Source organism: Chenopodium quinoa, unplaced genomic scaffold (genome assembly GCF_001683475.1).
Source record: "Chenopodium quinoa cultivar QQ74 unplaced genomic scaffold, ASM168347v1, whole genome shotgun sequence".
Lineage (NCBI taxonomy): Eukaryota > Viridiplantae > Streptophyta > Magnoliopsida > Caryophyllales > Amaranthaceae > Chenopodium > Chenopodium quinoa.
Window position 1 is genome coordinate 182,972 of NW_018745067.1, and position 14,048 is coordinate 197,019.

Here is a 14,048-nt window from a genome sequence, read left to right on the forward strand (position 1 = left end):
CAATTCCCAAATTGCAGCCAAAGTTTTAAGAATTCCCAAAGTACCGTCCACGTAAGCACTGGTTAAAAAACCGGTTTTTTTTTTTCCGGTCCAGGGTAAACCGCTACTTGAAGTAGCGGTTTCTTTGCAATAAACCGCCACTTCAAGTAGCGGTTTCTTAGTTTAAAACCGCTACTTGAAGTAGCGGTTTGTTTACAAAAAACCGCTATTTTATGTAGCGGTTTATTTTGGAAAACCGCTACTTCAAGTAGCGGTTTACTTTGAAAAACCGCTACTTGAAGTAGCGGTTTACCCTGGACTGGTTTTTTTTTCAAACTTGCATAATCACTCAAAAAAAAAACCTGCAAGTTGTGTACCTGTAAAACATGAGATATATAGCATATTTTCAACACAACCACCATAAATAACAAGTTTATGAAGATCTAAGGAAGTCGAAATTGCAAAGTCGAATATTTTTCAATTGATTAAATATAACAAAATCCAATTCTAAGCATTTACAAAAAAATTAGTTTAGTTCCAAAATATACACTTAGCTCGGGCGTTGCTTCTTCCCATGAGGTGACGATGAAGATGATGCAGCTGTCTCCTCTGGAATGTCATCCAGGCCAACTCCAACCCCAGACGTAGTGTTGCTACGCCGTCGGTTTCTCTGATACTGGCGATGCACTAGTGGAGGAGATGTCATGATAGTATGCTGAGAAGGAGTCGGTGGACGGAAGGCACGTGCTGAATGGCCTCCACAATGAGGTGGTGGTCTGATCGGCATAGTGTGCACAGTAGAAGATGAAGACGTGGACGGTCGAGGCTGCTGAATAAGGTGTGACTGCCCCACCCTAGACAAGGTTTGGCCACAAAATGATGTAAAACCCAGCATCGTCTGTATGGCAAATGGTATAGCCGTCTCTGGTGGCAAGTGGGAGATGGTCTCAGTAGCTCCCGATAGCTGGACGTGCAAATCAGCAAATGCATGTGCCTACATTTAAGTGTAGTTTTAATGTTAGTGGCTCCTATGGGAAGTCTGCAAGCGTAGAACAGATGGATCAACTGGGCCTGGACGAATCACCGGCTCCATGGGACCTACACGATAACAAAAAATTGAATTAATGTTAAGCGTTCGAGAAAAAACATAAATATTAAACAAGAATATATAATTAATCATGTTACCCAGATGATCCAAATCCACCAATAAGAGTAGGACATGTCTTCTTGTTATGCCCAGGTCGCCGACAAACACTGCATGCCTTCTTCACACGATTGGGACGCTCATCCATTTCATTTCGAATTCTAGTGGACCGTCGGCCTGGGCCTCTTTTCAAATCTGGGTTGGCAATAGTAGTAGGACCATTGTAAGCTGACCAGTGGCAAGGATCAGGAACTGGTGTGAAACACTTCGCGTATGAACGCCTATATTCGACGGTCATGAAAAAAGAATCCACAAAGTCTGCATGTGATAGGCTTCTATGACGACAAACTGCTAGTACATGAGAGCATGGGAGCTTGTATATTCTCAATTTCTCACAAGTACATGTCTTGCTCAACAGATTCACAGTGTGGGAGTTACCACCTTTACCAGCTTTTCTTCTTCCACGACCGGTCCTAACCTGATACAACCCGGTGGCATCATAGTCAAAAGCAACAACCTCATGGTGCGTGGCTTTCTCCATGTTGGCTTCTATTGTCTTCTTAGCCTTTTCCGATAACTCATGGCCCTCTTCAAGTCTTCTTTTACTCCAACTTCTTCTAGTTGCAAAATAGGAGTTAACCCGGAAAAAGGTCATTTGCACTAAAGCGGTTATCGGGAGACATCGAGCCCCCTTTAAGACTCCGTTGAAAACTTCCGACATGTTTGTAGTCTTCACACCAAACCTGAAACCACCATCATGATGAATGGACCACTTACTGTACGGAATTTCCATCAAGTACCTACGGGCCTCTACATTCAAGTCACCAATTTTGTTGATGTAGTAATCAAACTTCTTCTTCTGCCTTGCAGTAGCTGCTTTGCCAAAGAGGTTCTTTATGACGACACTTTTAAATTTTGAGTTCACATTAGAAGCCAAGTGTCGTGTACAGTACTTGTGGTAGGCATTGGGCTCCTCCCAACCACTTCCAACTTCTTCCATTGCTGCTAAAATACCAGCATGTCTGTCAGATATCACACATAGCCCTTTCCTATCTGTAACTCGAGCACGAATACAAGCCATGAACCAAGACCAACTATCATTGTTCTCTCCTTCGACAACCGCAAAAGCAAGGGGGAATAGTTGAAAATTGGCATCCGTTCCCATGGCAATGAGTAGAGTGCCTTTGTATTTGCCATATAAATGAGTGCCATCAATGGTGATAAGGGGTCTGCAGTGACGGAATCCATCAATACATGGCTTGAATGCCCAAAAGACTCGTTGAAAAACATGTGTTCCAGGAACCGTACACTCTAACAACCTCCACTCAACAACAGTTCCAGGATTTGATTCCTTGAGAGCTTGCATGTACTTAGGCAACTGTTCATATGAACCCTCCCAATCCCCATAAATGAGTTTTATTGCCTTTTGTTTCGCTAGCCATGCTCTCTTGTAGGTTATTTGGAATCCATCAAATTTCTCTTTCACAAGTTGCACCATTGTCTTGATTTTCAATGAAGGATCAACGCGAATGACATCTAGAAGAACATTGCAAACGAACTCGGAAGTCAGTAGCTTATGATCTCCCGAGTCGATGGCACCAACACAGTTACTTGCATGAGGGCCGTTGTACCTCACAATTTTAAACGTAGAGAGTGTTGGATCTTTCACTCCTCTAAGCCTCCACGAACAACTACATTGTTCTTTCCTCTTGCACTCAACAACATATTTCTCTGGCTCTGCCTCCACAACTCGAATTGTTTGATTTCTAGCTATGGAGTAAGATTTCACAGCATCTTTCAGTTGTTGCAATGAGTCAAACTGCTGACCAACCTCAAATTCTCCCCCATTGTTATATGTCTCATTTCCTAACCAAGACATCCATGAGTTATTCAAACGAGGATCAACTTGCGCCACTTCATTGAAGTCTGAAGTGGGGGCGCTTCCTTTAATTGCCTTATCACGAGCTTCAATTACCTCTTCATCATCATCTTCATCAGTGTCATTCATCTCTGCATCGCCAAATACATCAACATTGTTTGGGTCAAGAGAATCAAGAATGCCTTGTGGTTGTGTGCTTGTCGAGGTTCCAACATTAGGCGATGAGGCCGGAGACCTAAACTGTGAGAGATGGTCATTGAAATAATGTGGATCAACAAGCATTCTTGTGAATGACCCTATGCCCACACTTTGAACACCAGTGGAAAACGGTTGATCCACACTACCAAAAAAATCCATCCCCGGAAAGGAACCAGTGTTAGTTTGCACAACTGGCTCCTTTGGAACTTGTTCAATGAACAATTGCATTGCAACAGAAGAACTCTGAGTCACAGCAATCCACATAGCTCTAACAGCGTTGTCGTCATTTAACGGAATTGCAACATATGCCCCAGCCATAGGATAACGCATAACCACCTTCAACTCCACACCTCTAGGATCAACACTCAATTCTTCATATAGCTTGTTCAGAACTTGTGAATATGTCATCGCAGAATGTACAAACACAAATTTTTGATTCCCACCCCTATACGTTATATTGCTATCTTTGTGGACAATTTCTCCACCCCAATAGCAATATAGAGGGTAGTTCGGAACCTCCATGTTTCATTCTAGAAAAGACCATTATTAATCAAAGATATTAGATTGCAAAAATTCATTAACAGTGTGGCAATGTCCTAACATCAAGCAAGCAAACTACACAATTATAGCAACCTAAACTGAGCTATGAAGGTCTTAATACCTCTTGAAGCTCAACATGGGCATAAGTCATGACTACATGTACTTTGAGCTCATGTACTTTGTGTATAGAAGCTCTATTTTCACTTTCAAAATCAGCAATTATAGCAACCTAAACTGAGTAATGTGATCGAAACCATTAATAATTCTACAAGGGTTATATGTAAGGTAAGTAAATCAACAACAACAACCAAAACCAACCACAAACATACATACAATTCTGAAACTCAATAACAACAACAATAAACAAGAACACTAACAACAACAACACAACCAAAACCGAAACTCAATAACAACAACAATAAACAAGAACACTAACAACAACAACACAACCAAAACCAACAACAACAACACATACATACAATTCTGAAACTCAATAACAACAACAAACTCAATAACAACAACAAACCCAATAACTGAATACAAAAAATAATTAGGGCACTTACCACAAACAAGAAGATCAGCACGTTTCTTCTGAAATTAGCGAAGCCGACCACTAAAGTCGAACCCTCGGCGTCAACAGCGGCGGCCTTCGTTGATGAGGAATGCTCCGGCGGCGTCGGTGGATTCCTTGGCTGCGCCGGCTTCCGTTGAAGGAGGTGTGATTTTGGTGGAAGGCGTGGATGGGATTTTGGTGAGAAGACGAAAATGAAAGAGGAAAGTGAAATCAGGAAATTATACCTGCTAGAAAACCGCTACTTGAAGTAGCGGTTTATTAAACAAAAACCGCTACTTGAAGTAGCGGTTTATTAAAAAGAAACCGCTACCTGAAGTAGCGGTTTATTAGTAAAAACCGCTACTTCAGGTAGCGGTTTTGCTGTAGACCGGATTTAAAATTTCTTCCCCCTGAACCGGTGACGTGGACGGTACTTTGGGAATTCTTAAAACTTTGGCTGCAATTTGGGAATTGCGGTTCTTCTTGACTTTAATTTGGGAAGGAGCTCCTAAATAATAGTAGCAAATGATTTTTGAGATTTGGATGCGTGTTGAATGTTTCTTCATTGCCAATTTATTAATTTTTAAGGGGTTTTTTTAGAATAATAGTTGGACATTTAGGATTTTTATTTTATTTTTTATTGTGGAGGAATCTAATTGCATCGCCAATATCAATATATAAGTATAAATGTTAAAATGACACTAAATGAAGATCAATATAATTATAATTAAATAACACAAAATGAAGGTAATTGAACTATTGAAGATCCCGTTCGATGCTCGATTGGCTGCTCGATAAATGTGAAATTTTAAACTTTTGGAAATTACTGAAATTTATATTTATTTCTCTCAACCTTGAATCGTAATAATTAACAAAGGTCACTATCTACCAAGAAAGTTGATGAAGACATTTAACAAAATTTAATAAGGGCCAATACCGATATCAATTTCTAAAACAATGGATATTCAAAATAGTATTTGAGGTAGCGTTTGAAATAGCGGTTAGTGATGGAAATAGTGCAAAGGAAGGTTTTTTAGTTTTGGAGGAAAACTCTTTGTCCCACATTGGTGGGATAAGGAAGGTTTTACTTGGTTTAAATATGTGTGTTTATACTTTGGTATTTGAAGTGTTTTCCCTATTGTTGTGGGCTAGAAGGGGGCATCCCCACGCGCGCCGCCGTCTGGCCGGTTCGGTTCGTGTTCGTGGCACGTGCGCGGTGTGGTGGGGCTACCTTTTTGGGCCAAGTCGTAACTGGCATTCCAGTTTTTATGAGATCGTTTAGTTACGAAAGCTCGCAACAACATTTGACTCGGTTTTTAAACGTTTGTAACTGCCCCTGATTTTCCTCCCACGAATTATTTTGTGGCTTGATTTTCTCCATCAGTTATGACTTCCTTCTTCTATAAAAAACTGATTTTTGTGGCTTTCATAATACACAAAGAACAATTTCCTTCCCCTCTCTATTTTACTTCCAGTTTTCCTCTAAATAATTCTAAGCATATTGTGAGTTCCTAGTCTCTCTTTTTGAGTGCACATTAAGAAAGATCGTTGTGTTAATTCTTGGGGGGCAACGCCATCTCCAATTGCACCATAGTCGGGGCGAATTTTGCTTCTAAGACAGTGTTATTAACACGTCACAGCGTTTTACCTACATCAATCAAATCCGGCCTACATTTCAAACTATATTTTTCTGATTTTACAGTACTTTATTTCTCACAATTTAGAAGCAAAATTTTCCACTGTAATTTCAGATCATGGATTTTTCAATCGCAAAAACCCTTCCCGATCTTTCAAAACTTGAACCCCTTGATGGGACTAACTACAAACGTTGGTCTCAGAAGCTGTTACTTTTCTTCGAGCAATTGGAGGTTGATTATGTTCTTGTTCGTGACTGTCCAGTTCGTCCAGAAATTGAAAGTTCTGCTACTGCTGTTGCATCTTCTGCAATAGATGAACAGATTGCTAAATATGAGAAGCACAACAAGTTCGTGAGAGGTCATCTCTTGAGTCACATGTCCAACCCTCTGTTCGATCTCTTCATCAACAACAAATCTGCTAAATCTGTTTGGGAGACTCTAGAGAAGAAATATGGGAATGATGATGCGGGAAAGAAGAAGTATGCAATAGGAAAGTGGCTGAAATTCCAGATTGTTGATGACAAGCCGATCATGGAGCAAGTTCATGAGTACGAGAACCTAGTTGCTGACATTCTGGCCGAGGGTATGAAGATGTGCGAGGTGCTGCAAGCCAATGTTCTGATCGAGAAGTTACCGAATTCGTGGTCCAACTACTGCAATCATCTCAAACACAAGAAGAAGGATATATCTCTTGAGGAATTAGTCGGTCATATGAAGATTGAAGAAGCCAACCGCCTTAAGGATAAGGACTCTTCCCCTTATGAACTTTCTGTTAAAGCTAACATTGTGGAATCTTCTGTTCCAAAACATGACAGGTTCAACAAACAAAACAAAGCTGCTGGAAATTCCAAGAAGAACCAAAATCAGAAACCGCTTGGAGTTCAAAGCAAAAAGAGCAATAATTTCAAGAAATCCAACAAATCAGAAAAGAGTAATGGTGGCTGCTATGTATGTGGGAAGCAAGGCCACAAGGCATGGCAATGCTACAACCGCAAAGATGCATCTAACAATGGGCAGAAATCAGACCAGAACAAGAACCAAGCCCATATTGCTGAAGAATCTGATGATGTCATTGCTGCCGTAGTTTCAGAAATCAATCTCGTTGGCAACAAAGCAGAATGGGTCATTGACACCGGAGCCACCAAGCATTTTTGTTCGGACAAAGACCTTTTCACTGAGTTCCATGAATTTGCCAAAGCTGATCAGGTGTTCATGGGCAACTCTAGCAGTTCTGAAGTTCTCAGTAAAGGAAAAATTCTCCTTAAATTAAATTCTGGAAAGTCTTTATCTTTGCAAAATGTTTTGTATGTCCCTTCCCTTCGTAGAAATTTAATTTCTGGTGCTCTTCTTAACAAGGCTGGTGTGAAACTTGTTTTTGAAGGTGATAAGTTAGTGTTATTTCGTAATGGGGAATTTATGGGGAAGGGATATTTGTCGGGTGGGCTATTTATTTTAGAAACTGTATTTGTTGTTGATTATATTAATAAATCTTCTACTTCTGCTTATATTGTTGAGACTTTTGATCTTTGGCATGCTAGATTAGGACATGCAAATTATGGTTCCATGAAACGCTTGCAAAACATGTCTTTAATTCCTAGTCTAATTTGTAATGGTCATAAATGGGAAATATGCGTTGAAGCCAAACATTCCAAAAAACCATTCAAACCTGTTACTAGTAGACAAACTGAATTGCTTGAATTGGTTCAGACAGACTTAGCTGACTTTAAGAATACCGTAAGCAGAGGCGGCAAACGGTATTATATTACCTTTGTTGATGACCATTCCAGATATACCAAAGTGTATTTGTTAAGGACCAAAGATGAGGCAGAAAATATGTTTTTAATTTATAAGGCAGAAGTCGAGAATCAATTGGACCGTAAGGTTAAAAGACTTAGGTCAGACAGGGGAGGAGAGTATGGAACCACCTTTTTAAAAGGACTTTGTGAGAAAAATGGAATTATTCATGAACTTTCTGCTCCCTATACTCCCCAACAAAATAGCATTGCTGAAAGGAAAAATAGAACTCTTAAGGAGATGATGAATGCCATGTTGATTAGTTCTGGTTTGCCTGATAACATGTGGGGGGAGGCCATTCTTTCTGCTACTTATGTGTTGAACAAAGTACCTCATAAAAAGCTTGACAAAACACCCTATGAACTGTAGAAAGGCCACGAGCCAAACCTTAAATATTTGAAAGTGTGGGGGTGTCTTGCTAAAGTTGCCTTACCTTCATTTAAACGACAAAACATTGGACCTAAAACCTTTGATGCTATATTTGTTGGTTATGCTGCAAATAGTGCAGCTTATAGGTTCATGTGCTTAAATGATAAATCTATATGTGAATCTAGAGATGCGGAATTCTTTGAACATGTTTTCCCTTTGAAGAAAAACTATGTATCTCATGATGTGACTATTTCTGCTCCTTAAAACTTTTCTATGCCTGTTCCTTCTCCTGTTGTTCAAAATGATGATGCTATACAACCTAGGAGAAGTAAGAGACGTTGAACTGGGACTATCTTCGGTCCCGATTTTTTGACTGCTTTCTTAACTGAACTCAATGATGTTGATGAATTAGATGAACGTTGTATGTTATCATTTGTTTGATGATGAGCCTAAAACGTTTGAAGAGGCCATGAGTTCAATTGATGCTAGTTTTTGGAAGGAAGTCGTTAATAGTGAAATAGAGTCCATCATGTCTAATCATACATGGGAACTTGTTAATTTACCTAAAGGTAGTAAGGCCATTGGTTGTAAGTGGATCTTTAAAAGAAAACTTAGAGCTGATGGTACTGTTGAAAGATATAAAGCAAGACTAGTGATTAAAGGGTTCACACAAAAATTTGGTGTTGATTTCTTTTACACTTATTCACTTGTGACTAAGATCGCCACTATACGTGCTTTACTTGCATTAGCTTCTAGCTATAATTTGATTGTGCATCAAATGGATGTAAAAACTGCTTTTTTAAATGGCAACTTAGAGGAGGAAATTTATATGGTACAACCTCTAGGGTTTGTGGTTCCCGGACAGGAACAAAAAGTATGTAAGTTAAAGAAATCTTTGTATGGGTTAAAACAAGCCCCAAAACAGTGGTATGAAAAGTTTCATAAAACCATACTCAGTTTTGGGTTTGTAGCGAACCGTGTTGATACGTGTGTGTACTAAAAAATGTTTGGATCTGATTGTGTAATTGTCTGCTTATATGTAGATGATATGTTGATTTTTGGTACACATATTGATGTTATTAATGAAACAAAAGAATTTCTTTCCTCTCAGTTTGAGATGAAAGACTTAGGTGAAACTGATGTTATTTTGGGTGTTAAAGTTACTAAAACTAGTAATGGTTTCTCCTTGTCTCAATCTCATTATGTGGAAAAAGTGTTAAAGAAATTTAACAGTTATGATGTTGTGCCTGTTAAAACTCCTTATGATGCTAGCATTCACTTAAAAAAGAATTATGGTAATAGTGTGTCACAAACTGAATATGCTAAAATAATTGGGAGTTTAATGTTTCTTATGAACTACACTCGACCTGACATAGCTTATGCAGTTAGCAGACTTAGTCGGTATACCCATAACTCCAATAGAGAACATTGGAATGCTCTTACACGCCTATTAAGGTATCTTCGTGGCACTATGGATTGGGGATTGCATTATGTTGGTTTTCCTGTTATGTTAGAAGGATATTGTGATGCAATCTGGGTGTTTGACAATGATGAGGTAAGTTCCACTAGTGGATATGTTTTCACTTTATGTGGAGCAGCTGTGTCTTGGAAGTCTTCAAAACAGACTTGTATTGCCCGGTCAACTATGGAGTCTGAGTTCATTGCTTTGGACTTGGCCGGGCAAGAGGCGGAGTGGTTAAGAAACTTATTAGCAGATATTCCATTGTGGGGGCGACCTTCTCCACCTCTTTCTTTACATTGTGATTCACAGGCTGCTATTTGTGTTGCCAAAAACAGTGCTTACAATGGCAAAAAGAGGCACATTCATGTGAGACATGAGTCTGTGAGAAATTTGATAGTAAGTGGTGTTATCACTATGGAATATGTAAGATCTGAGAGGAATCTAGCGGATCCATTAACTAAAGGACTAAATAGAAGATTTGTCCTTGATACGTCGAGGGGAATGGGGCTGAAGCCCGTTAGATGAGGAATTCATGGTGGATACCCGACCTTGCTCACGCAAGGATTAATGTGGACTAACGAAACCATGGAAAGACTCATAATTGTACAATTCCCATTCCTATGACTTGTACATTTGGTGAGGTTAAGCTTTTAGTTTTTAATGAATTCATAGCCCAGGTTTTGGGTGGTCCTAATGAGACGGACTTGATGAATTCACCGCTTTCATAATGTGAGGTTGAGCAAAGGCTCTTAATGATTTCATATCCCAGGGTCTGGGTGGTCTATGTGATAGACTTGATGAAATCACCTACATGGGTGTGAAGGTTTGGCCACCTTCTATGAAAGACTTGGGCAGTCTTTCTAAAGCACTCATGAGCATCCCAAGTTCAATGGCCAATACTGGTGATTAATTTTATCGCGGAACTCACAAGTTTATGGTAAGATATGTGTTATTAGGATCTAACTTCAAATTTGAGTGAGTTCCAGATTCGTTCACTTGCTTAACAAGGAGTTGCCTAATTTTCACTATGTATTGGTTCAATTGAAAGATACCAGTACTTAAGTATCAAACCTATTGAAATGCTCAGAACAGGTGTTTTGTTTTTAAAAAAAAAATCTTTTTCCTTCGCATTTGTGGGGGATTGTTGGAAATAATGCAAAGGAAGGTTTCTTAGTTTTGGAGGAAAACTCTTTGTCCCACATTGGTGGGATAAGGAAGGTTTTACTTGGTTTAAATATGTGTGTTTATACTTTGGTATTTGAAGTGTTTTCCCTATTGTTGTGGGCTAGAAGGGGGCATCCCCACGCGCGCCACCGTCTGGTCGGTTCGGTTCGTGTTCGTGGCACGTGTGCGGTGTGGTGGGGCTACCTTTTTGGGCCAAGTCGTAACTGGCATTCCAGTTTTTATGAGATCGTTTAGTTACGAAAGCTCGCAACAACGTTTGACTCGGTTTTTAAACGTTTGTAACTGCCCCTGATTTTCCTCTCACGAATTATTTTGTGGCTTGATTTTCTCCATCAGTTATGCCTTCCTTCTTCTATAAAAAACTGATTTTCGTGGCTTTCAAAATACACACAGAACAATTTCCTTCCCCTCTCTATTCTACTTCCAGTTTTCCTCAAAATAATTCTGAGCATATTGTGAGTTCCTAGTCTCTCTTTTTGAGTGCACATTAAGAGAGATCGCTGTGTTAATTCTAGGGGGGCAACGCCATCTCCGATTGCACCATAGTCGGGGCGAATTTTGCTTCTAAGACAGTGTTATTAACACGTCACAGCGTTTTACCTACATCAATCACATTCAGCCTACATTTCAAACTATATTTTTTTGATTTTACAGTACTTTATTTCTCACAGTTAGTGTTCTAACGAAAATTTTTTTTGAAATTGTTTGGCAAGGTAGCGGTTCTAGTAACGGTAGCGATAGAGGTAGCGTTTATGTAGCTTTTCTACATGTTAAAAGTTATCTGCTACTGCTACTTTTGCCAAACAAGACATGATAATAGGAGACTGTCACAGATTTTTAGAGAATATTTGTTGACATCAAAATTAATATGATAAAGATAGTAGGCGAAAGTGATTAGATTTTTTTTATTGGCAAAATCATGAAAAATTGTACTCGTACTAATGATTTCCAATGTATGCGAAAGTGATTAGAGAAAGTTAATTACCTAGGTTCCTCTAGGTGTGTAAGAAATCTAAATATATTATCATGGGAAGAAAAACCTTTATATGATCAATCAAATAATAACTAACCTACGAATTGAAATAACAAAGGAAAAACTATCCTTTTAGGTAATTTACGACTTTATAATGTTCAGATTTTAGAGTTTGTTCCCTTAAACTTGATTTGAGTTATTTGAACTTATGCAATCTGACTTTAAATTGTTATATTCTTGAAAATTATTTTGTTCGAAGTTTTTTTTAATTAATTTGATCCAAAATAGTCATAAATTTTAAGAGCCTATAATGTGTAAAATTATCTTATTTGAAACTAAATTGTTTGAAATAAATTAATATAAGTTGAGGAGAATGTCTAAACCCATATTGATGTAAAAGTTGACAGCAACCTAATAACTTCAAATTTCTACCATTGATTGATTGTGATTGAAAGAAACTACAATTACATTATAATACATGTTTTTGTGCTACATTTTATTTATAAGTATTACACTTAATATATAAGCATATTACCATACACTGTTTGTTCGATTGTAGATTTCTTCCTTGACTTTAGAACAACTTCAATGATTAACTTTTAGCATTAGTACTTTATTACATATTATTTTCCAGCATTGGAATTTGTATATAAAAATTATATGGATGGATAGTGAGAGAATATGAGAATATTTGTGTCTTTCTCATTGATTAAACACAATTATATATACAAAAGATTCTAGGTTAAACTAGGAAGATATACACAAAATAATATAAAATATATTATTTACATAAATAGATTATTTGCATATTCTATCATACCTCTGTAGTGGGAGGTTTGTGAACATTAAAACCGTCTTGAATATCATCAATTAGAAACTTTGGCAGACCTTTGGTGAAGATATCGATATCTGCAATTTGATATCTAGGAAGGCACATGGAGAACATACACTTCGCCCCGTTGAACTTTCTCACAAACAAAGTGTATGTCCATCTCATGTTCAGTGCGCTGATGTTGAAGTTGATTACTGGAAACATATATGGCACTAACATTATCACAATAAATCAATGTTAAAATCGGACAACAAATAAAGCTCTAGCAACAAATTTTGAACCCACCAAGATTCAGAAACAACATTTGCTACCTACCCCTATGTACTCTGCTTCAGCACTAGATTTTGAAAAAGTGGGTTGTCGTTTCGAGGATCAAGAGATCAAGTTATCACCAAGGAAAACACACTTGCCCAATCATGGGGACCGACGAGCGTCAAGACACCCGCCATAGTTGACATTTTTATAAGAGAGAATAGAAGAGACGAATGACTTCTACAAGTGTAAACCAAAATTAGTTGTACCTTGAATGTATTGTAGTATGTGTTTCAACGCATCCATGTGCTCAACTCGTGGTGAGTGCATAAACAAGAAAACCTGCTGAATTGCATAAGAGATATTCGACTGAGTGAAAGTTAAGTACTACAAAGCACCACATAGGTGACGGTAAGAAGTAGGATCGTCATATAAAGCACCCGTTTGAGTGCTCAATTTTCCATTAGAGTAAAGAGGAGTGGTCGAAAGTTTGCACTTTGCCAATCCTAATTTTTCCAATATTTCATGTGCATACTTCTTTTTAGACAAAAATAAACCATTTTTTTTTATCTCGAGTAACAACGATACCCAAAAATTAGCTCAATTTACCCAAATATTTCATTGCAAATTCAGAGCTAAGATGTGAAATAACATGTCGTCAGGGAGACTCAGAAGAAGTTTTAAGCATAATGGCATCAACATAGAGAAGAATGTAAGCAGTGTTATTATCATGATGATAAATGAACAATGAGTTATAAAATTTGCTATAACCAAAGCCGAAGTAGCCACAAAATCTACAAATCGTTGACACCAAGCTCGGGGTGCCTATTTCAGACCATATAGTGACTTCCATAATAAACAGACATAATTAAGTTTAGCAGGATCTTTGAACCCAAAGGTTAATACATGTTCACAATTTTAATTAAATTACCATGTATGAAAGCATTTTTAACATCTAATTGATAAATTGGCCAAGATTTGGATAAAGCAATGCTAAGAACCACCCGAATAGTAGCCGGTTTAACAACCAGACTAAAAGTCTCATCATAGTCAATCCCTTCTCTTTGAGTTTTACCGTCACCAACTAGGCGAGCCTTGTGTCTATCAAAAGAACCACCAGACTTAGTCTTATGCCAAAAAAAATCCACAAAGATCGAATAATGTTCACCTTAGGCGGTCGAGGAACTAAATCCCAATTAAGTTCCATTATCAATTAGAGCATCATATTCCTCTTGCATAGTAATTTTCCAA

The 14,048-nt window shown here is 38.2% G+C and overlaps 1 protein-coding gene across 2 annotated transcripts; it reads right to left on the reverse strand.

The window, feature by feature from the left end:
- Positions 1–437: 437 nt before the first annotated feature.
- On the reverse strand, positions 438–4,813 carry LOC110709403. Of its 2 annotated transcripts, none has more exons than XR_002508928.1 (2): positions 4,304–4,813; positions 438–1,077 (listed from the first exon to the last, which is right to left on the reverse strand). XR_002508928.1 is itself a non-coding variant. In XM_021887624.1 (2 exons), the coding sequence occupies exons 1-2, from the start codon at positions 2,619–2,621 to the stop codon at positions 1,041–1,043; spliced, it is 1,494 nt and encodes a 497-aa protein (XP_021743316.1). In that variant the 5' UTR covers positions 2,622–2,685; the 3' UTR covers positions 438–1,040. The 2 variants fall into 2 exon arrangements, 1 of the variants encoding a protein (XP_021743316.1); XM_021887624.1 differs by lacking the exon at positions 4,304–4,813 and adding an exon at positions 1,165–2,685.
- Positions 4,814–14,048: the final 9,235 nt, after the last annotated feature.